Source organism: Capra hircus, chromosome 11 (assembly GCF_001704415.2).
Source record: "Capra hircus breed San Clemente chromosome 11, ASM170441v1, whole genome shotgun sequence".
Classification (NCBI taxonomy): Eukaryota; Metazoa; Chordata; class Mammalia; order Artiodactyla; family Bovidae; genus Capra; species Capra hircus.
In genome coordinates, this window is record NC_030818.1 from 94,090,481 (window position 1) to 94,109,177 (window position 18,697).

General features: G+C 46.7%; 1 protein-coding gene across 4 annotated transcripts in view; it reads right to left on the reverse strand.

Moving 5' to 3' along the window:
• DENND1A (DENN domain containing 1A) overlaps positions 1 to 18,697 on the reverse strand; it is a 541,554-nt gene that overhangs the window by 60,420 nt on the left and 462,437 nt on the right. For all 4 annotated transcript variants that reach the window (XM_018055748.1, XM_018055746.1, XM_018055747.1 and 1 more), the window contains exons 14-18: positions 7,094 to 7,198; positions 6,648 to 6,735; positions 4,719 to 4,759; positions 2,441 to 2,512; positions 1,181 to 1,237 (exon numbers count right to left, since the gene is read on the reverse strand). In XM_018055748.1, coding sequence (XP_017911237.1) covers positions 1,181 to 1,237; positions 2,441 to 2,512; positions 4,719 to 4,759; positions 6,648 to 6,735; positions 7,094 to 7,198 — 363 coding nt within the window. The remainder of the gene's footprint in view (positions 1 to 1,180; positions 1,238 to 2,440; positions 2,513 to 4,718; positions 4,760 to 6,647; positions 6,736 to 7,093; positions 7,199 to 18,697) is intronic.

An 18,697-nucleotide genomic window follows, 5' to 3' on the forward strand; every position in this document is an offset into this window, starting at 1 on the left:
TTAAAGGTCTATCTGAATTTACATTAGCAGGATTTTTATTTCCAGGACTTGAATCTCAGCTACTAAAAATTCACTCCCAGCTGAAACTAAGAATGTGAATGCTTAGTAAGAGCAAATTATTTTGCAATTAGAGGAATCAATTCCTTTGACCATTTCAAGTTAATGAGAGGTCCTTTCTGACTTCTAAAATTAAAACTGCTTTCAATTTAAAAAAAAACTGCCGAGGTAGACAAAGATCCTTATTACTTGGCACATTTTGGGGGTGTGGAGATAATGAAGTAAGTGATCCCAAACATCTTTTGGAAAACAAAACACTTGTTTCAAGAAGGCAGTATGAAATACTATAGTGATAAGAGCACAGACACTGAAGCAGAGGAATCTCGAATTGAATCCTGGCTCTGCCAGGCTCCACCAGTGTGACCTTGAACAAATTACTTCACCTTTGAACTGAGGGTCTCCTTACACAGGATATGAGAATAATACCCCCCAGAGTGGCTCTATGGATTAAATGTGAAAGCTCCTGGCCTGGACCATTCTTAGAAAGATGCTGATAGTCATAATAATATAAAGATGCCCTCTCTGTTATAGCAACTTCCCTGCCCAAGTCTAGAGAATCAGGCTACATCTCTTAGCCAGGATGTAGTCTATATGATTTTGTATGACTTTACTGATGGTCCACGAAGACAATCAGAGTCTTTCCCTGCCCCTTGGGTCTCACACATCAACTGTGAGCAGAGCCTGCAGTGTCCTCCTCAAACCCACATGCAGTCTGGAACTACAGCAGTCATTTCCCTGGAGGTGCTTCTTGACTTTGGTTACAACCAGCCCCAGGGCAGAGGTCAGCTGTAGGAGCTGGTGGTACTGGGGTGGGGAGGCTGAGTCAATCTGTATGGCCCCTGGTGAAGTGCCAGCCCAGTGGGGTGAGCAGGGGACAGACTAACAGTAGTAACTCTGAACTTGCTTGCCTTTGTGGGTTTAAGCCAGTCTTAATGTTATTTGAAGACAGTTTTTTGTCTGTGAATATTTATAACAGTGTGAAAACTCCCGGACAGCTGGTAATGCATTTTGAAGTGTGCTAACAACACTGTATCAAACAGCCTCTATTGATCACATCGTACTTTTTTGTGGCCACGCATTTCATACACGGTGCTTATACATTTTGAATAAGAACTTCAAGTACCTTTTGCTTCAAGCGGTTTTTCACCTCTTTTATTCCCATTTTTGCATGATCTTTTGCCTGCATGAAAAATTAATTTAAGTTAAGATTCCCCTTCTGTTTCCAGCAGGGACTGTGCTTGATTTCAGTCCATCATGAATCACCTTCTCTGATTACTAGAAAAAGGAAGGAAAATGGGATCATCAAGTTGAAAATATAATGGCTATGAAAACAAATACAATGTTGAAAGGTTAAAAAAAAAAGCCATTAAAGAGGCTACACAGATTTTATTTTCTGCATTTTGATGGCACTGATTTTTTCCCCACCTCTGAAGCTCTTCTGCTCTCTGTAATTATTTATCTCCGCAGCCTGGGGACAGCTACCAGTAAGAGGACCAGCAGCTTCTCCAGCTGCAAGGTTCAGAATACCCGCTACACTTAACCAGGGCGGGGCTTCAGGACCAATGTTCTGCCCAGGCCAGACAGACATATCGCTGGGTTTCTCTGATGCCATTTCTTAAATTTCATTTCAGCAGACACCCTGGCTTTGACTTTCTGTCATTCTACGACCTGTGTGATTCTCTTGGCAGCCACCCACCCTATTAAAATAATCACTATTTAAGCACAGAAAGGACTAATAAAATTAAAAATGGAAATAAAACAAAACCACCCCAGTTAAGTGGCTTGGAGTCAAATTAGGAAGCAGGAGAAACCATGAGAAAAAATACTTGAGACTCGTAAAAGACGGAGCACCAGGAACTGGCTTGTTCTCTTATTTTCACTCTTGTGGGCACAAGTTTCACAAACAATGCATTTCCTATAGGGCGGTGATGAGAGAGATGATGAAGAATTTGGGACCAAAAAATGGGCATGTGTCCCACCACGAGCATTCTTCAGTAACCTGCAGAGCAGCTGCTTTATTCTGACATAATAGCGAGGATACACACAGGAAAGGTCTACCAGAACACCTGACAGACCACAGCCTCTGGGTCTTCAGGAGGGAGCGCTGGAATTTTAGCCACCCCATCTACATCTGAAAAGCTAAAACAAGTAGTCTCCCATTTCTCTATTGCAGCAACTGTGTGCAGAAACATTTTAAATGAAAAAATGTCACTGACCTGGTCATAAAACATCAACGCTAAACAATTCTGAGAGCTTTGAGAGCTTTAGGAAATAACACAGCAGCCCCCAAATCTGCTCTGCAACACAGGGTTCAGTCTAAGAGTTTTGTCGTCATGCTTAGGAACAGATCTGTTTGGATCCTGAGACCAAGACCAGTACTTACGAACTTATAGACAGTCTTCATGGCTGGGTTTGCTTTCGTTTTTACAGTATTCAGAATTGCTCCACTTCCTTTCTATAATAAAAATGTCAGTTAGCAATTTGGACTGAAGATATAGTAGGCCAATAGCAACAAAGACCTCTTCTCTTTAATCAAGTTAAGCAACATTTCCAAAGTGTGTAACTTAATTAGAGGAACAGGCTTAGATGGTGACTGGTCCTGGGCAATTAAATTCCGACCACAGCAGAATCCCTATGGGTGGGTGTGGGGGCAGAGGGGGAATAGTGGATGGTGATAAAATAGCTGAGGTGGGACCCCAGGATCAGTATTTTGCTTGGCAGCTGTCTGCTGGCTGGGAGGAAAGCTCATCACAGGCTCTCTGAAGCAAAGCTTTCTTTGGAGTGATCTACAAGGAATTCTACAAGAAATCTACAAGAATTTCTTCTCAAGGAATTCTAGTTACCACGGACAACATTAAGATAAGTTTAATAACAATGGATGCTGACACTGAGCTGGGGCAGAAAACTGGGGGCCGATTAGGCAAGGTTATCTGGCTACTGTGACTCCCTTAAGTCAGGCACCCTCCTTTCTTCCCCCTGGTTTTCTGTGTTGTTTGTAAGGACTCACTGTGGGGATGCTCCGGTTTAGGTTTTGAGGGTACCAAGCCACTAGAGGGCAGGTCTCTGCCTTTAAAGACCCCCAGGCTGGGGGGTAAACAAGTGCCACCCAAGGTGGCAAGAACCACACTGGCCATGTGCACAAGGCAGGTGGCAGCAGCTCATTGTGTAGCAGGATGGGGAAGCCATCAGAGGATGAAATATTTGGCCCATGAAGGATGAGTAGGCGCTTGCGTTGGGGACAGCGTGGATAAGGACATTCTAGGGATAGGAAGCAGCTCATAAACAAGCGCAGAAGCTGTAAAGCCATGGCATATTCTGTGAGTAACAACGGTCAGTGCATCATAGGAAGACTGGCGAGTGGAACTGAGAGCCAGACGGGGTCAATCATAGAAGGCCAGCATGAGCAGTCCGTACCCTAGACGATTTTTAACCAAGTGCATCACATAATCAGATTTGTGGTGGTTTGGAAAGATATTGGGTTGGCCCAAAAGTTCATTTGGATTTTTCTGCAACAATCCCAACAGATTTGAATGGAAAGAGAAATTGGATCCAGAGCATATACAAAACAGTCTGACATACTATGTAACTATTGGGATTAACTTTTAGCACAATTTTTGGTAACCGCCTGTATTAGAAACCTTGAGCTTTAATTAAAAACTTCAAAAATTTGACCTAGAAAGCATTCTCTGTTGTAGGATAATAGGAAATTTTCACCCACTCATTTGTTCCATACTGCTTTCCAAAATTACTCAGTATCCTATTTCAATGGTCCTTTAGAGTATTAAAACTCCCTTTATCAATCAATCAACAAGTCCTTATTGCTTGTCTGTGATTTGCCAAGTGCCATGTTTGGCCATTCGAGAAGAACAAAAGAAACCCTTCATTGAGGAATTGCTTACTCTCGGCCAACTGCAGCCACTTCCAAGGGACCTGCCTTGGCAGCAGTGTGCTTGGCCCGTGAGCAGGAGAGCACACTTATCACACCATGCTGGAACTGCCTGTTTATATGCCTGCCTCCCCAGTAAGAGTGGGATCTCCCTCAGGGCAGGGCCTGTGTCCTGCTTCCCACTGGATCCCAGTACCCAGTGCGGCACCCGGCACACAGAAAGCCTTTGGTACATACTCACTGATGAACCCATTTAAGGAAAGGCAACCATCTGAATTCTTTAGTGGCTTTTGAAGCCCTAGCACCTGGCTTCTAACACAATCAAAAACTGTTTACAACAATAGTGAGGGGACGAAAACTCTCAGTGATGCATTATCCATCCTCCCAGAAGCCTTGTGCTGTGAAATGTATTTCAGAGCCGGAAGTGGGACCGATTTTTGGGTTTCTCATGAAAAGTTCCCAACTGGTCTGACCCTAGAAAGAGACCCCTGGAAATCCTCTGAGGCAATATCCTTTCAACATGCCTTGGCCTGCTTCCTGAGACAAGGAAGCTTCTCCTGGCTCTCATCACTCTCACTGAGGGCGGGCTTTGGACAGTCTCTTCCTGCTAGTCTCCACCTGGCACCAGAATGGCCTGGCTTTACAAACAAAAGTATCTTCAGCTGGGTGCACACAGTGCCCTGGGCCGAATGACAGCACTGTGGGTGGCAGGAGAGGAGGAGGGTGGCCAGCAGCCAAGGAGGGGCCCAGGTAGCTCTGCGGGGGTGGCACTTACCCGGACTGTGGAGAGCCACTGGTGGTACAGCTTATCACTCCCTGGGGAAAGAGGTGGCAGAGAAGCTGGTATTTAGAGAAGTCATACATCCGCCCTCAGGAGTTTCTCAAGTTGCTTTCAGCATGCAGGACTTGAAAAGTTCAAAATCTGGAGAACCACACAGAGGCTCCCACGCCCCCCTCCCTGAAGGAGCTGCTGCCACAGGTTTCTTTCTCAGAGTGCTATCTGATCCTATCAGAGTCCTGAGTACAAACCCAAATCCTCCTCCTTGCCTACTGGATAGAGGTCAGACCCCTTAACAACCCTGGTTCTCTTCCTCCGTCTTGTCTTGGCACTGCCCACCCTCTGCCTCTCCGTGCTATACTACCATCCTGCACAACCTCAGGCTCCCTGATCATGCATGCTCCAAGCTGTCTTGCCCTCACAAATGCTGTTCCCCTTGCCTGGCTAACATTCCCTGCTCTCTCTGCTGCACACACTCAGTGACCAGCTCAGTCATTTCCTCTGTAGGCTTCTCCCACTCCTTCCCTTGAACAGCCCTCTAGAATAGGTAACATCTATAGGTCTGTGCTCTCTAAAATCTTGAGAGTCATGCCAGGGCAGGAACCACAGGGCCGTGTGTCCAGTGTAAGCACACATTCGGCCCTCCTTATGCTAAAGTAGTACCAGGAAAAGGCAAAGGCAAAGGGGGTGCTGTGGGGAACGGATTCATTTTGGTGGGATAAGGAGGTCTTATCAGCAGATAGGTTTTCTAGAAGACTGAATGACTTGACTTAGTTTATCAACACCTGAAGCCTGTCTTCTCCCCAGAATCCATAAATTCAACTGTTAGGACACTTCTCAAACCCGCCTCCATTGTAAAGCTCTCATGTTACAGAGTGAGCATTAACAGAACCCTATTCTACTTGCACAAAGACCTGGGTCTGCTCCTTTTCCTGCAATGGTTTAGTTTGTATTTGTTTTTAGTTGTGAGTTTTCTCCTGACAGTCTAAAGTTCCCTGAGGGCAGAACTGGGCCCCCTCTCATTCTTACTGTACAGAGTTGTGGTCACAGAAGGCATTCAAGAAATGCTCATCAATGATTTCTGCACTGGTTTTATTGATTACTGTGCTCTCCATGCAGCACAGGTTAGTCGGGCCTGACAAAGGGGTTCGTAGGTGAGATAATGCCTGGCTCTAAGAATTTATGCCCTGCCAGTTAGATTATCCAGACACATGCCCAGCAATAAGAGGGGGCCTGTAGCTGACTACCATTGTTTTGGATTTAGCTGTACTTTGCTGACAAAGACTGAGGTGCTGAGATTTGGAAAGGTGGACAGATTGGGATTCAGGAGGCAGGGTCAGCCTCTAACATTTCTCTGGGCCTCAGATGCCTCCTCTGAAAAAATGAGAGCCTGATTCCTCTGGTTCTAAAAGTCTACAGAGACAGGGCACCCTGCGATGATCTTCAAACATTTAGCGATCCTGTGCCAGGGTCTGTCCTGGGTGTCTGCACACACCTTTCCTCAGGGTCTCTGCTTTCATCTCAACAGGACTCCTATGAGGTAGGCACTATTACACTCTGCACAGATAACAACACTTCAGTTAAAAGAGGTGAAATGACTCGATCAAGTCCTCACTGCTAGGCAGTGAATCCAGGTCTAATTCAATAACTTTTGTGCTTTCCACTGCATTGTGGGGGCCACTACGTAATCTAGACTTCACCCACTTGGGGGGAAGCAAGTGACCCCAAGATGTAGGACTTCAGTTGGACCAGTGCACATCTCATCAAAAAGGGAAGGGAATTCCTCCAATGTTTCAAGGCCAAGTTGGAAATCAGTCTCTCTTTCATCCCCAGTGAAGGAAAAAAGAAGTCATGGCCACTCCTTGTGAACACACCCCAAGCCCACACACAGACCACAGCTCATAAAGAAAAATGAACTGCCCTCACCGGCATACTCGCCCATGTTGATCTCCTCTTCAAAAACATCACTGAAGCCCTCGCCGGAATTGAGAAGGTCTAATCTACCATCGATAAACTACACAAAGAAAGAACAAAAGCATATCAGCTAGTACAAAGAAACAGGGGAAGGCCATTCAGCTGAGCTCCTTAGTATATGACCAAAGAACCAAGACAGGAAAAGGCCTTTGGAATTGTGAGCTTAAAAAACTGGCTGTGTGTTTATGATAATCTGTAAAACAGCATGGAATATTTGCAAAGGCACTGTCTGGTGGCTAAGCACCCTCCTTGCCCAGTTTCCCTCCCCAGACCCTGGGCCTCTTTACACTGAGGCCTGAGTTCCACCCATGTTTTCAGCCTCAGTGCTTAAGAGTGGAGGCGGCTGCAGAAACCCCACTGGGGCCCCAGACGCAGACCAGGCGAGGGAGGCCAGGCACCTGTTTGAAGAGCTGCAGCTGGGTGGCGTTTTGCAGGAACTGCCTCATGGCTCCTGAGCGATAGTGCGACACGAAGGCTTCCTCGCAGAAGGTGATTGGCTCCTCCTGGGAGACAGAGATGAGATGGAGAGAGGAGGGTTAGAGGGAAGGAGCGAGAGACATCAGTGCTTGAACTCTGGCAGCTGGCACTCCTACATCCTCGATGTACCTAATTCTCACAGACCTGTGAAGTGGCTGTTATCCTGGTGGCATTCTACTCTACGGATGAGGAAGCTATTTCAGAGAGGAAGAGACATCTCCCAAGGTCACAGAGCTGGTAGGAGGCAGGGTGGGAATGAAGGGCAGGATTCCAAACCCCGGCCACTTCCATATTAGCCACAGTCATACTCCAAGAGCAAGTCATGAGATGTGTCCTTCAGTGGGATGATTCCCAAACTTTTCTTTGCACTTGTAGGAGAGGAACCCGCTCTTTGGATAGCACTTTATGCAGAAGGAGCCCTGCTACCTTCAATAGCCCAGCTGCTCTGGGGGTGCTGCGGGTCGGGATGCTGGCTGGTCTTCTCTCCACCCCCTGCCCCTCCCCCATCCCACACCTTTGTAGTCCCTAAGGCAGTGAACACAGTTTGAAAACCATTTATAGAGTGATCTTAACCAGTAGCAAGTTATAATTTTAAAATAATAAACAGGGATGATCAAAAATAAGATTTTATCACCCAGGTAACTTTGTGCTTATGCTGTTTGATAAGGAAGTTTGCTTTTACCGAACCACATTTTATGAGTCAAGAAAATGACACCCTAAGCTTTAAAAACCACCCATCTTTGTAGTCAACACCTCAATCCTTCTTTGAAGGTATTTGGAGTACTCATCTACACAGACAAGGCTTTAATTTCAACAGTGTATTCTCAATTCTGAAAGATCAGACTTCTACATCTTGAACTGAATTAAAGGTACCCCTCCTCTCACAGACTTGGTGGCAAACACAGACGTTTGAAGCTCCACTTTCATCCTGCTTTAATGAGTTAGGTGAGTGTTAAATTTACTGTGTAGCTGCTGTAAATTCCGAGAGTCCCTCCTGCTTAAATCCAGTCAATATTAGCTCAGCAACTGGGCAGACTTACTGCACAAGGAAGACCCTAACATAATAGAGTAAGGGGAATATTTATTTGTATACAATTATACCCCACCTAATTTTACAAAGGAACTGAGGCCCCTAAAACAAAGAAAAAAAAATCAGTGCTGGAAAATACATAAACATATAAAACGTATTTATCTGTGAAAAGAGCATCTGGATATGCAGGTCGTATGTGGTTTCTAAATTTTTTTTTTTTTAATTTTAAAATCTTTAATTCTTACAGGCGTTCCCAAATATGAACCCCCCTCCCACCTCCCTCCCCATAACATCTCTCTGGGTCATCCCCATGCACCAGCCCCAAGCATGCTGTATCCTGTGTCAGACATAGACTGGCGATTCAATTCTTACATGATAGTATACATGTTAGAATGCCATTCTCCCAAATCACCCCACCCTCTCCCTCTCCCTCTGAGTCCAAAAGTCCGTTATGCACATCTGTGTCTTTTTTCCTGTCTTGCATACAGGGTCGTCATTGCGATCTTCCTAAATTCCATATATATGTGTTAGTATACTGTATTGGTGTTTTTCTTTCTGGCTTACTTCACTCTGTATAATCGGCTCCAGTTTCACCCATCTCATCAGAACTGATTCAAATGAATTCTTTTTAACGGTTGAGTAATACTCCATTGTGTATATGTACCACAGCTTTCTTATCCATTCATCTGCTGATGGACATCTAGGTTGCTTCCATGTCCTGGCTATTATAAACAGTGCTGCGATGAACATTGGGGTACATGTGTCTCTTTCAATTCTGGTTTCCTCGGTGTGTACGCCCAGCAGTGGGATTGCTGGGTCATAAGGTAGTTCTATTTGCAATTTTTAAAGGAATCTCCACACTGTTCTCCATAGTGGCTGTACTAGTTTGCATTCCCACCAACAGTGTAGGAGGGTTCCCTTTTCTCCACACCCTCTCCAGCATTTATTGCTTTCAGATTTTTGGATCGCAGACATTCTGACTGGTGTGAAGTGGTACCTCATTGTGGTTTTGATTTGCATTTCTCTAATAATGAGTGATGTTGAGCATCTTTTCATGTGTTTGTTAGCCATCCGTATGTCTTCTTTGGAGAAATGTCTATTCAGTTCTTTGGCCCATTTTTTGTTTGGGTCATTTATTTTTCTGGAATTGAGCTGCATAAGTTGCTTGTATATTTTTGAGATTAGTTGTTTGTCAGTTGCTTCATTTGCTATTATTTTCTCCCATTCAGAAGGCTGTCTTTTCACCTTGCTTATATTTTCCTTTGTTGTGCAGAAGCTTTTAATTTTAATTAGATCCCTGTGGTTTCTAAAATTAAGTTACAGGGACTTCCTTGTGGTCCAGGGGCTAAGACTCTGTAGTCCCAATGCAGGGTGCCCGGGTTCAATCTCTGGTCAGGGAACTAGATACCACGTGTCACTGTAAAAGTTTGCATGATTCAACTAAAGATCCCACATGCCACAGTTCAGACCTGACAAAGCCAAATAAATAAAGATTCTTAAAATGAAATAAAATAAAGTTACAAAATTAGCTCTGAGCTTCCTGGCTGCCAAAGCAAGAAGGGAAGAATGCAAATATTACACTGTCTATGAGGAGAAAAACACACATCAGTTCCTCAGGGGAAAGAGTTTTCATGACATTTACTACTTTGGTATGAATTTATACCTTCCTTGCTGCAAAGTGGAAAGCTCAGCCAGTGAGAACCAACAGAAGCCCACCTGGAATTCCATTCCTGTGGTCTGGAAGTTTCTCACCCTTGGAACCACAGCAGGGCAATTAATTCTCTCTCCAGGAGGTCTCAACCATGAGCACAATGTCACTCATACACTGATCACTGCTAATAAACACTGTCAGTTCAGACTTCTCTCATTCCAAACTCATGTCTCAATCCCCACCTGGATGGAACCTCAAACTCAGAATGGCCCCCAAACTCCCAATTACTATCCCATCTGGACTGCACTCTAAATCTGCTTTTCTTTCTGGAGTTATCATCATCCATGGCTGCTCACAGTAGACCTATCAGACTTCTGAGTCTGTCCCCTTTCCCCAGGGCAACGTCTCATCAACCTGTCCCCTGCTCTCCATCCCTTGGCACAGGGCTGACTGCCGTGGTAGGCATTCAGCTTTATGTGGCTCTCCTCTTTTGTTCCTCCCCAACCACTTTAATCCTTCTGGCCAGAGATTTCTAAAATGCGAATTGGATCACATCACTATCCTACTCAAGGACTGTGGAGATGTTACATTTGTGTGCTTATCTAGTCCTTGCACTAGATTATAAGCTTCATGCGGGCAGGAGCAGTCCCCAGCTTTCTTTCCCAAAGTCCTTCTGTGTCACTTTCCTATGTTCTCCTGTACACCTGATGCTTCAAATGCATCTCCTAGTCACAGGCCAGGTCCTTTCCCACTTCCTCCTGTGCTTTTGCCAGTTCTGCTCCTTCTATCTGGGCTACCATCCTTTAAACACAGGCCTGTGTGTGGCAGTTACAAACCCCTACTCGGTGCTCCCACAGTGCCTGGTACACGCTGGGTGCAGGGTAATCTTTACTGGTGTCCCCATGACCAGGAGCTCGAGAGGGCAGAGGCCCTGCTGGACTCACTACTCTACTCCCAGCCCCAAAGTGGAACCTCAGGGATACTGGTTAAAGAACCACAGAGCGTGCATGGCCCTGGTTCTTGTCATAGGAGCCCTGTAGTCTCCGTGTGGTTGAGATACCGCTTAGCCTGATGGTAAAGAGGTCTCAGAGCATGGAGCCCAATGAGTGATGCTTGTGTCCAGGGAGCTTAGAGCTGCTCAGAAGAAATGCTCATTGGAGCTGTGAGCATTCATTCCTGGAGCTTTGGCCCAGCATTGCTAGGAAGAAGTCTGCTGAGGGATCAAAAAATTCAAGTCTGCAATCAGATTTGTATGGAAGAGTAACCAGAGGCAGGCTTTAGCTGTAGGAGGGCAGAAAGAATCTCATCTTTGGGGAGACATGAGCATATTGGGGCTGTTGTCTATTTACTGGAGATGACATCCCCCTGGTCAGATGTCTGTGTCAAAGAAACAAACTGAAGGACATGGGCACGGATGGGAAGGACTCAGGGGAAATGGGACAGAGGGGCCCTTTCTCGCAGAGAGCTCAGAGAACAACAGCAGCAGTGTCAGCTGAGAATGGAAACAAGTACTGCCTACGGTGCAGCGCTGCTGGGTTGGGTGGCGAAATATCCACCGGAGTCAGAGAGGAAAAGGCTAATCCTTTCGGGGCAGCAGGTGCGAACATGGGAGTAGACACATTCAGTGGAGCCTGGGAGGATAAGAGTCAGGTGAGCCGTTCCCACCCATCAGGGCGACCGTCCTGCCCTAACCCGGTGCTATTATCAGAGGCACGTGTGAGGTCTGCCCGGCAGTAGGCACAGAGGGTGCTTTCCCTTGCAGGACTCATCTTCTAAGGAAGCGAGCATACTCATGGTTCACCTGATCCTTACGGAGGAGCAGGTCACATGACCTGCACAGGGCAGAGTCTGAGTTTTACACAAGGTGGCTTCCAAAGCCCAGCCCTCTCATGTATGGTCTGCTGTAGACTCGGGCCTTTCTCGAAGGCCTCAATTCTGTCTGCCCTTGGACACCTGCTGGGGAGCACAAGCCTTCTCTTCAAAGTGGGAGCCCCTCAGAGATGAACTGCTCCCAGGAGGGAGGAGGTGAGGTGCGGTGAAGGTCCTTTCCGCCACAGGCCCAACTCAATGCCTACCCATTTGCATCCGCTTGTCCACCCCCTCCTGCAGTTGAAACGGCCGCCCCCATTCTGCTTTCTGCAGTGGTGGAGGGGAGTAGGTAAGGTGTCTTGTTAATTCCCTCCTTTGTAGGAAGTGCTGATTTAGTTCTCCTGTTAGGCTGATTAAACCTTTTGTCTTCTTGGGCGACACTCTAGGCGCTGGGGTTACTGACTGAGAGCAATTTTAATTCAGGCAAGTCAGGCCGTGAGCAGTCAAGCTCAGATCGCATTAGTAGAGTTTTCCGTCCCTGAGCCAAAGGACAGTTAAACACAACTGCTTAACCCTATCAAGGACTTGGTTACGAAAAGACAAGTTTTACTCTTGGATTATCTTCTTGACACATGGAGTCAATAAAAAATTCCATTATTGATGAGTCCATCTTTGTTAACAGGTGAAGTTGGTGATTCCAAAGGTTTAATTCCATAAATAAATGGCTTTTATCCACAGCACTGAGGGTACTGGTGTAAAAATAAAACCTCCCATCAGATTCTTCAGCATCTTTCCTTGTTCTGCTGATGTATACTGAAAGCATCAAATTCTTACTTTTCTTCATAAATTTAATTTTTACCAAAATTTTATGTGCATATTTATCCTGCAATATTAAGAAAAAAAATGAGGTGCCCACTCTTTATGGACCTTGCTTAAATTAAAAAAGTGATAATTCTGGAAGATTCATCCATCCAAAAATTTTGAAACACCTACTGTGTGCCTGGCTCTGAGTTAGAGAAATACAAAGATGAATAAAATACAGTTCCTACAAGTAACACTAATAATCAAATGAGGGGTAGGGAAAGGATGAGGTATGTATGGATGATACAAGAATGGCAGAATGTTATGTTTATAGCAGCATTATTCACAAAAGTCAAAAGATGGAAGCAATCCAAGTGTCTACAGGCAAGTAAACAAAATATACAAACAATGAAATATTATTCAGCCTTCAAGAAGAAGGGCTTTTTGGCACATGCTACAGTATGAATGAAACTCGAAATTATTACGCTAAGTGAAATAAGCCAGTAACAAAAGGACAACTCTCTTATCTCTGGAGTTGTCATCTTTACAGGGACAGAAGTAGAATGGTGGTTGTCAGGGGCTGAAGGGGGAAGGAAGGGGAGCTGTTGCCTAAAGGGTATAGACTTTGTTTTGCAGGATGAAAAAAGTTCTAGGGATGGCTAGTGGTGATGCTGCATGGCAACGTGAAGTGTGAATATATTTCATGCTCCTGGGCTGTCCACCTAAAAATGGTTGAAATGGTAAAATTTATGTAATATATATTTTACCATAATTAAATTTTTAAAAATGATACAATACTTATAGTTGTAGAAGCAGTGCAATAGGTACATAGGAGTTGGTATATTTTGTACATATTTGAAATTTTCCATAGTAAAAATAAAAAACCTCCTGTTACCAAGGAGTTTGGCTACTTCAGGGAACAAATAAGCACAGTACAGCGTGATGACGGGCACACTAGAAGGCTGGTTCTGATTTTTCTGGGTAAAGCCATCTTTAAAAAAAAAAAAAAACTTAAAAAAAATTAAAGAAGAAATCTGATTCATTTGAGGTAACACAACATGGTGGAGAGAGAATATGTCCTGGGGTCAGAAAGTCCTGGACTTGAATCTGGACTCTGAAGATACTGGCCACGTGGTCTCAAGTAACTTGTCTTCTCTCATCTGCAACAATGACTCAAGGAGGGCCCATCTCTTAGGGTTGCTTATAAGATTCAGACAGATGACAACAAATACATTTTGCATAAGTAACTACGGCAGAGACTGGGTTTTACTAAGACGGGTAACATAATTTGTGGAAGCCAGTGTAAAAGAAATAAGCAGGAAAAAAGTGCTGTTGAGTACTAAAATATAAAGCTTTTTTTCTTCATGATCTCTTTATGGTGCTTTTAAAGTTTGCTATTTAATGTCATTCCAAGAAAGTGGGCTGCTGTCTATGGGGTCACACAGAGTCGGACATGACTGAAGTGACTTAGCAGCAGCAGCAGCATGTAAAGAAAAAAATAAGAATTCAAATTATTAGCATGGCTTTAATTGTTCAGCTTTGTATCGTGCAATGCCAGTTCTAAATGCTAACATATGTGGAATCGTATTTTGTAAATCATATATGCATTCGTGTTTTGTTCTTACCAGACAGCGGAAATGCTGCACAAAACTAACTCAACTGTTTTTTATTTGTATTCTTGATACACGCACATTTTATTAACATTCTCTGTCTCTGGCTTACTGACGAGAAAAGAAAAGGGACGATGGTTGCTCCATCGTTTTCCCTCCTTCCGTGTCATCAAGGGAGGAGGTGGTTGGCTAACACAAGGATGAGTTAGGAATGTGACAGGTTTCTGCAGTCATTATTGGTGCTTCCTAGAAGACCCCCATCTTCTCTCAGTGTTGAAAAACTTCTGGTTCTGACATAGAGTGTGGACGCTGGGGCCTGTCAGTGCCCCCTGTTGCGGCCGCAGACACTGACATGTTTACCCTGCCAGTGAGCTCCATGCGTGCTGGGTGAGCTGGAGCACCCTGTGCAGACCTCTGCTCCCGCGCACACCCCACTGCCCCTCAGGCTCCATCCACAGAGCACAAGTTCGAGGGTAAAATTGGTAAGGAAGTTTGAGCTTGTGACAGAAGAGCATGAACCACACACAGGCCATCTGTGCACAGGGCCACGGCTGCATACCGCACAACACACACCAGTGAGGCCTCCAGGCTTCACACTTCTCTTATCCCCCTCTCCCTTCACAGGCTAAACACTCTGTAGGGGCTCTGGTTGTTGACTCTCTTTGCCATCTGGCTGGCCAGTGTAGAACAGCTTCAGGCAAGTGTGTAGGTTGACGGAGGTGGGGTTTCTAAACTCTTGAGCGTGACATTCCAGGTTCTATGTGACCTTCGCCAGCTGATGTTTCTTGCTTATGACGTCATCTACCTCGTCCATATGCTCGTTCCTTTCCAGAAAGTCTGGACTCTCGATCACCCACTGCTTCATACACTCTCACTCTTCTGGCTTCCTTCTTCACGTTACTTCCTTGTGAGAACCTTACCTGATTCCCTCAGGTGAAGAGAGCCTCCGTTCCTCCTCCAAGCCCCTACACCTGTGCCCACCGGCCTCTCCCCAGTCCAGGGCAGACTCCTAGAGGTGGGCTAGGACCTGGCATGTAATAAACATTAGCTGAGTCACTCCAGGAACAGGCAGATGGGGCAGCGGGGCACAGCACTGGGCTCTGGCCCCAGCTCTGCCCCTGTGTGCACACGGCTGCACCCCATTCTCATCACCTGCCACAGGGGGATCGCTCAGGGGTTAAACAGGGGTGAGTGTGATAGTGTGTTTAGTAATGCTCGACCATGGCCATGCATTAGAATCACCCAGGGCACTTTCTTAGTAGTTCCTAAAACTCCCCCACGTGACTCTAATATGGCCAAGGTTGAGAACCACGTGTGACCAGCACAGTACCCACACCAATCAACATTCATGTTTTGAAGTTGAAGAGTAAAGAAATATTATAGAGAAAGCCAGAGAACCTGGCCCTGTTTATCACCAGTAGTCCCAAACCAACTGCATTTTGTTGAAGTACCTCCAATTTCCTAGCAAAATACCCAAATCACTGGCCAAAGTGCAGCAGAGCCATATCTTGCTCTGAGGTTTGAAGGGTCCCTCTAAAGCCTCCCCTGAGCAGCCAGTACTGTCTGCTCCGGGTCTCAGCACCACTCCCAGAGCTGGGTCAGAAGGGTTGCTCCTCACGGGGTCAGGCAAGGACCCTCGGTGAGTTCCCAGCAGACATAGAAAAGGCTGAGGATGGTGTCCAGCCTCAAGAAGTGAACTGAAGTCGCTCAGTCGTGTCTGACTCTTTGCGACCCCATAGACTGCAGCCTGCCAGGCTCCTCAGTCCATGGGTTTTCCAGGCAATAGTACTGGAGTGGATTGCCATTTCCTTCTCCAGGGGATCTTCCCAACCCAGTTCTTGCACCCGGGTCTCCCGCAATGTAGACAGACGCTTTACTGTCTGAGCTACTTACTCCTGGGAGGCAGGGAAGGAGGGAGGGAGAGTTGGGACGGAAGGATTAGACTCCAGCCGATTCAGGTTAGCCAGAAGCAGTATAGGGTGAGGAGGCTGAGGTTGGTTGAGTACTTGCTCTGGACCAACATGTGTTAATACCTTCCCCTCCCGGAATCCTCACCAGAATCGTGGGCACCCATGAATGACTCCCACTGTACAGATGAGGAAAGGGCGCCTCGGCTGATGAAATGCTCTGCTCGAGGTTCCAGAGCTGGTGGGTCTGAATGACTCCCAAGTGCAATCAGCTCTCCCCGCACCCTCAGAGGCACATGGTGGTACATGCCTGAGGGCCACCAGGGGTGGAGGGTGGTGGGAAGGTGGTCGCAGCACAGCCACAGTCGTGGCTCTGGTGGGGCTGGGCCGAGCCACGTTGGGGGATGAGAGGACCAAGACAGTCTTTTGAACCACACATGTGGTAGCCCAGGTGCGTCAGGGACAGCCTCCCAGGCTGGGCCCCTGTGACTATAATAAGCCCTAAACAAAGAATCAATGTGTCCCTGTGAAGGCGGCTCACTGTTGGGATGATTTCAGTCGGGGAAATGTGGGTGCCTGACGAGAGCTTCTCAGATGATTTGCAGGGCCAGAGACAGCCGGGCTGACAGTATTTGCCCATTCGGGCAGGCCCGCCGCTTGGTATTGACAGGAGACCCCACACACTCTCGCTAGATTACAGTAAAGACATTCAAATCACAGGCGCGCGGCCCACGCCCAGCTCCTCTGTGCCAGCAGCCCCTGCCTTCTGCATTAACCGAGATAAACAGGGGGAAGTCAGGAAATTCTGATTAGCAGATGAGCCAGGAGGCTGCGGAAGCCGAGGAGACACGATGAAGGGGGTCTGCGTGCATACCAGCTTAAGATTTCCTTCCCATAAGAAATGCAGATGGTGGCAGCTCGATGGGAAAGCAGGTGCTGTGATTAAACAGAGGCCTCTCACTGAGCGCCGCCTGCACTGGGTGCTCTCCTGTGCATTATCTCACTCTCCAAGGCCACCTGTGAGGCAGGTGTCGCCGAGACCTCCATTTGACAGATATAGCTACTGAGGCTCAGAGGGGTGAAGCCACTGGCCTCTGGCCACTGACTTCAGAGCTGGATTCTGAAGCCAAGTCTGTCTGGCCCTGGACTCATGTGACACAGTATTATTTAAAATATAACACAGTATTTGTATCTCTCAAATACAGAGATAGTATTTGACGTAGCAACTGCCACAGGTGCTGCTTCGGCAATTTGGGGTGATGGAGTAGAGGTGGTGAGGAAGGGTGGGCTCTGGAGAGATGAGTGAGTTTGGGCTCCACCCTGGGCTGGCAGGAGCCATCCAGCTCTGGAGCCTGTTTTCTTACCAACATGCCAGAGACAATTCCCACCCTCATCCTCTGAGCACTCATACCATGACATCGGCAGGTCCCAGGAGCAGCGGCTGGGTTAGTGACAGCTGGTGACCAGCCCTCATTGAGTGAACTGCTACGCTGTCCCCAGTAGGGAACCACACAGGGACACGCCAAGATCTCACCGTCAAACACCTGCTCAGCCACTGGTGGGCCTCGTTGTCACTGAGCGCCACATTCTCGGTTTTAACAGTGACCCTTACATTCCAAAGTCCCAGGAAAGGATGTGCCAAACTGACTAGAGATGAGGATGTTGTTTCCTGAGAGTGAGGAGAAGACAGTTCAAGAGCACATACTGGAGAGGGGGTGGGTTTGGAGGGCCTGGTGGTCCCCTGGATGAAAAGCAAACCAACCTGAAGAGCGACCAGAAGGAGGACCAGCGTTAGCTGTGGCCATGGGAATGTGGGACCCACAGATCAAAAGGCTTTTAAACCACATGAAAATAAAACTGGAGCAGCACAAAATAAGTCTGTAGAGAGGAGAAATCCCAGCTCTGAGTTAAGTGAGGGGAAGACAGACAGACCTCACCTACGACACACCAGTCCTTGGTGACACGGCCCCCAGGGAGCTCATTCACAGCACTGTCCACATGCTGGATTATTGGGCTCACTCACAGGGTCACAGACACATGACCAGCCCTCTCCCAAATGTCACTTATTCAGGGCCAACCTCTGGTGTCTGGATGGAGTGTGCTGCCCAGGAGGCTCTGGCAGCAAGTTTTTAGTCATGAGCAAATGGCAGCATTGTGAAGGGGAAAGGGGACAAGGAGAAGAGCCGAGATGCTCAGCTTGGCTTTGACTCCTTCTCCTTGTCTGGCCTTCAATTTATTCATCTATGAAATGGAAAGGGACTGGGCTAGAAAATCTTCAAGGTACTTTCAAATGTTAACATGTACTGTTTCTAGACACCCATCCAGGTCACTCTTTGAAAGATCTTTCTCTACAAGGTCACTCAAGCCCCCCACAGCGAGTGTGTTTCTGTGCACAGCTCTTCATGCACAGCTGGGAACAGGGAACAACAGCTCTGCCACTTTCCCCACGGTGGAAGGTCCTGAGCTCTCGGAGACAGCTTTCTTATTCCCCAAATGGAAGATACATGTCTTACCTCATGGGGCTATGCGGGGATCAACAGGTGATTCACATAAAATCAAACTCAAGCCTTGACTCCTAGAGGGGCTAAAAAATATTGGTTTTCTACCCCAAATAATGGTTGTTCTCTGCCCAGAGTGTGCTTCCTGTGACTTACTTCAGGGCCTGTGATGTGCACTCCCTGTCCAGGACACACATCGGGTCAGTGGGGTCAGGACCA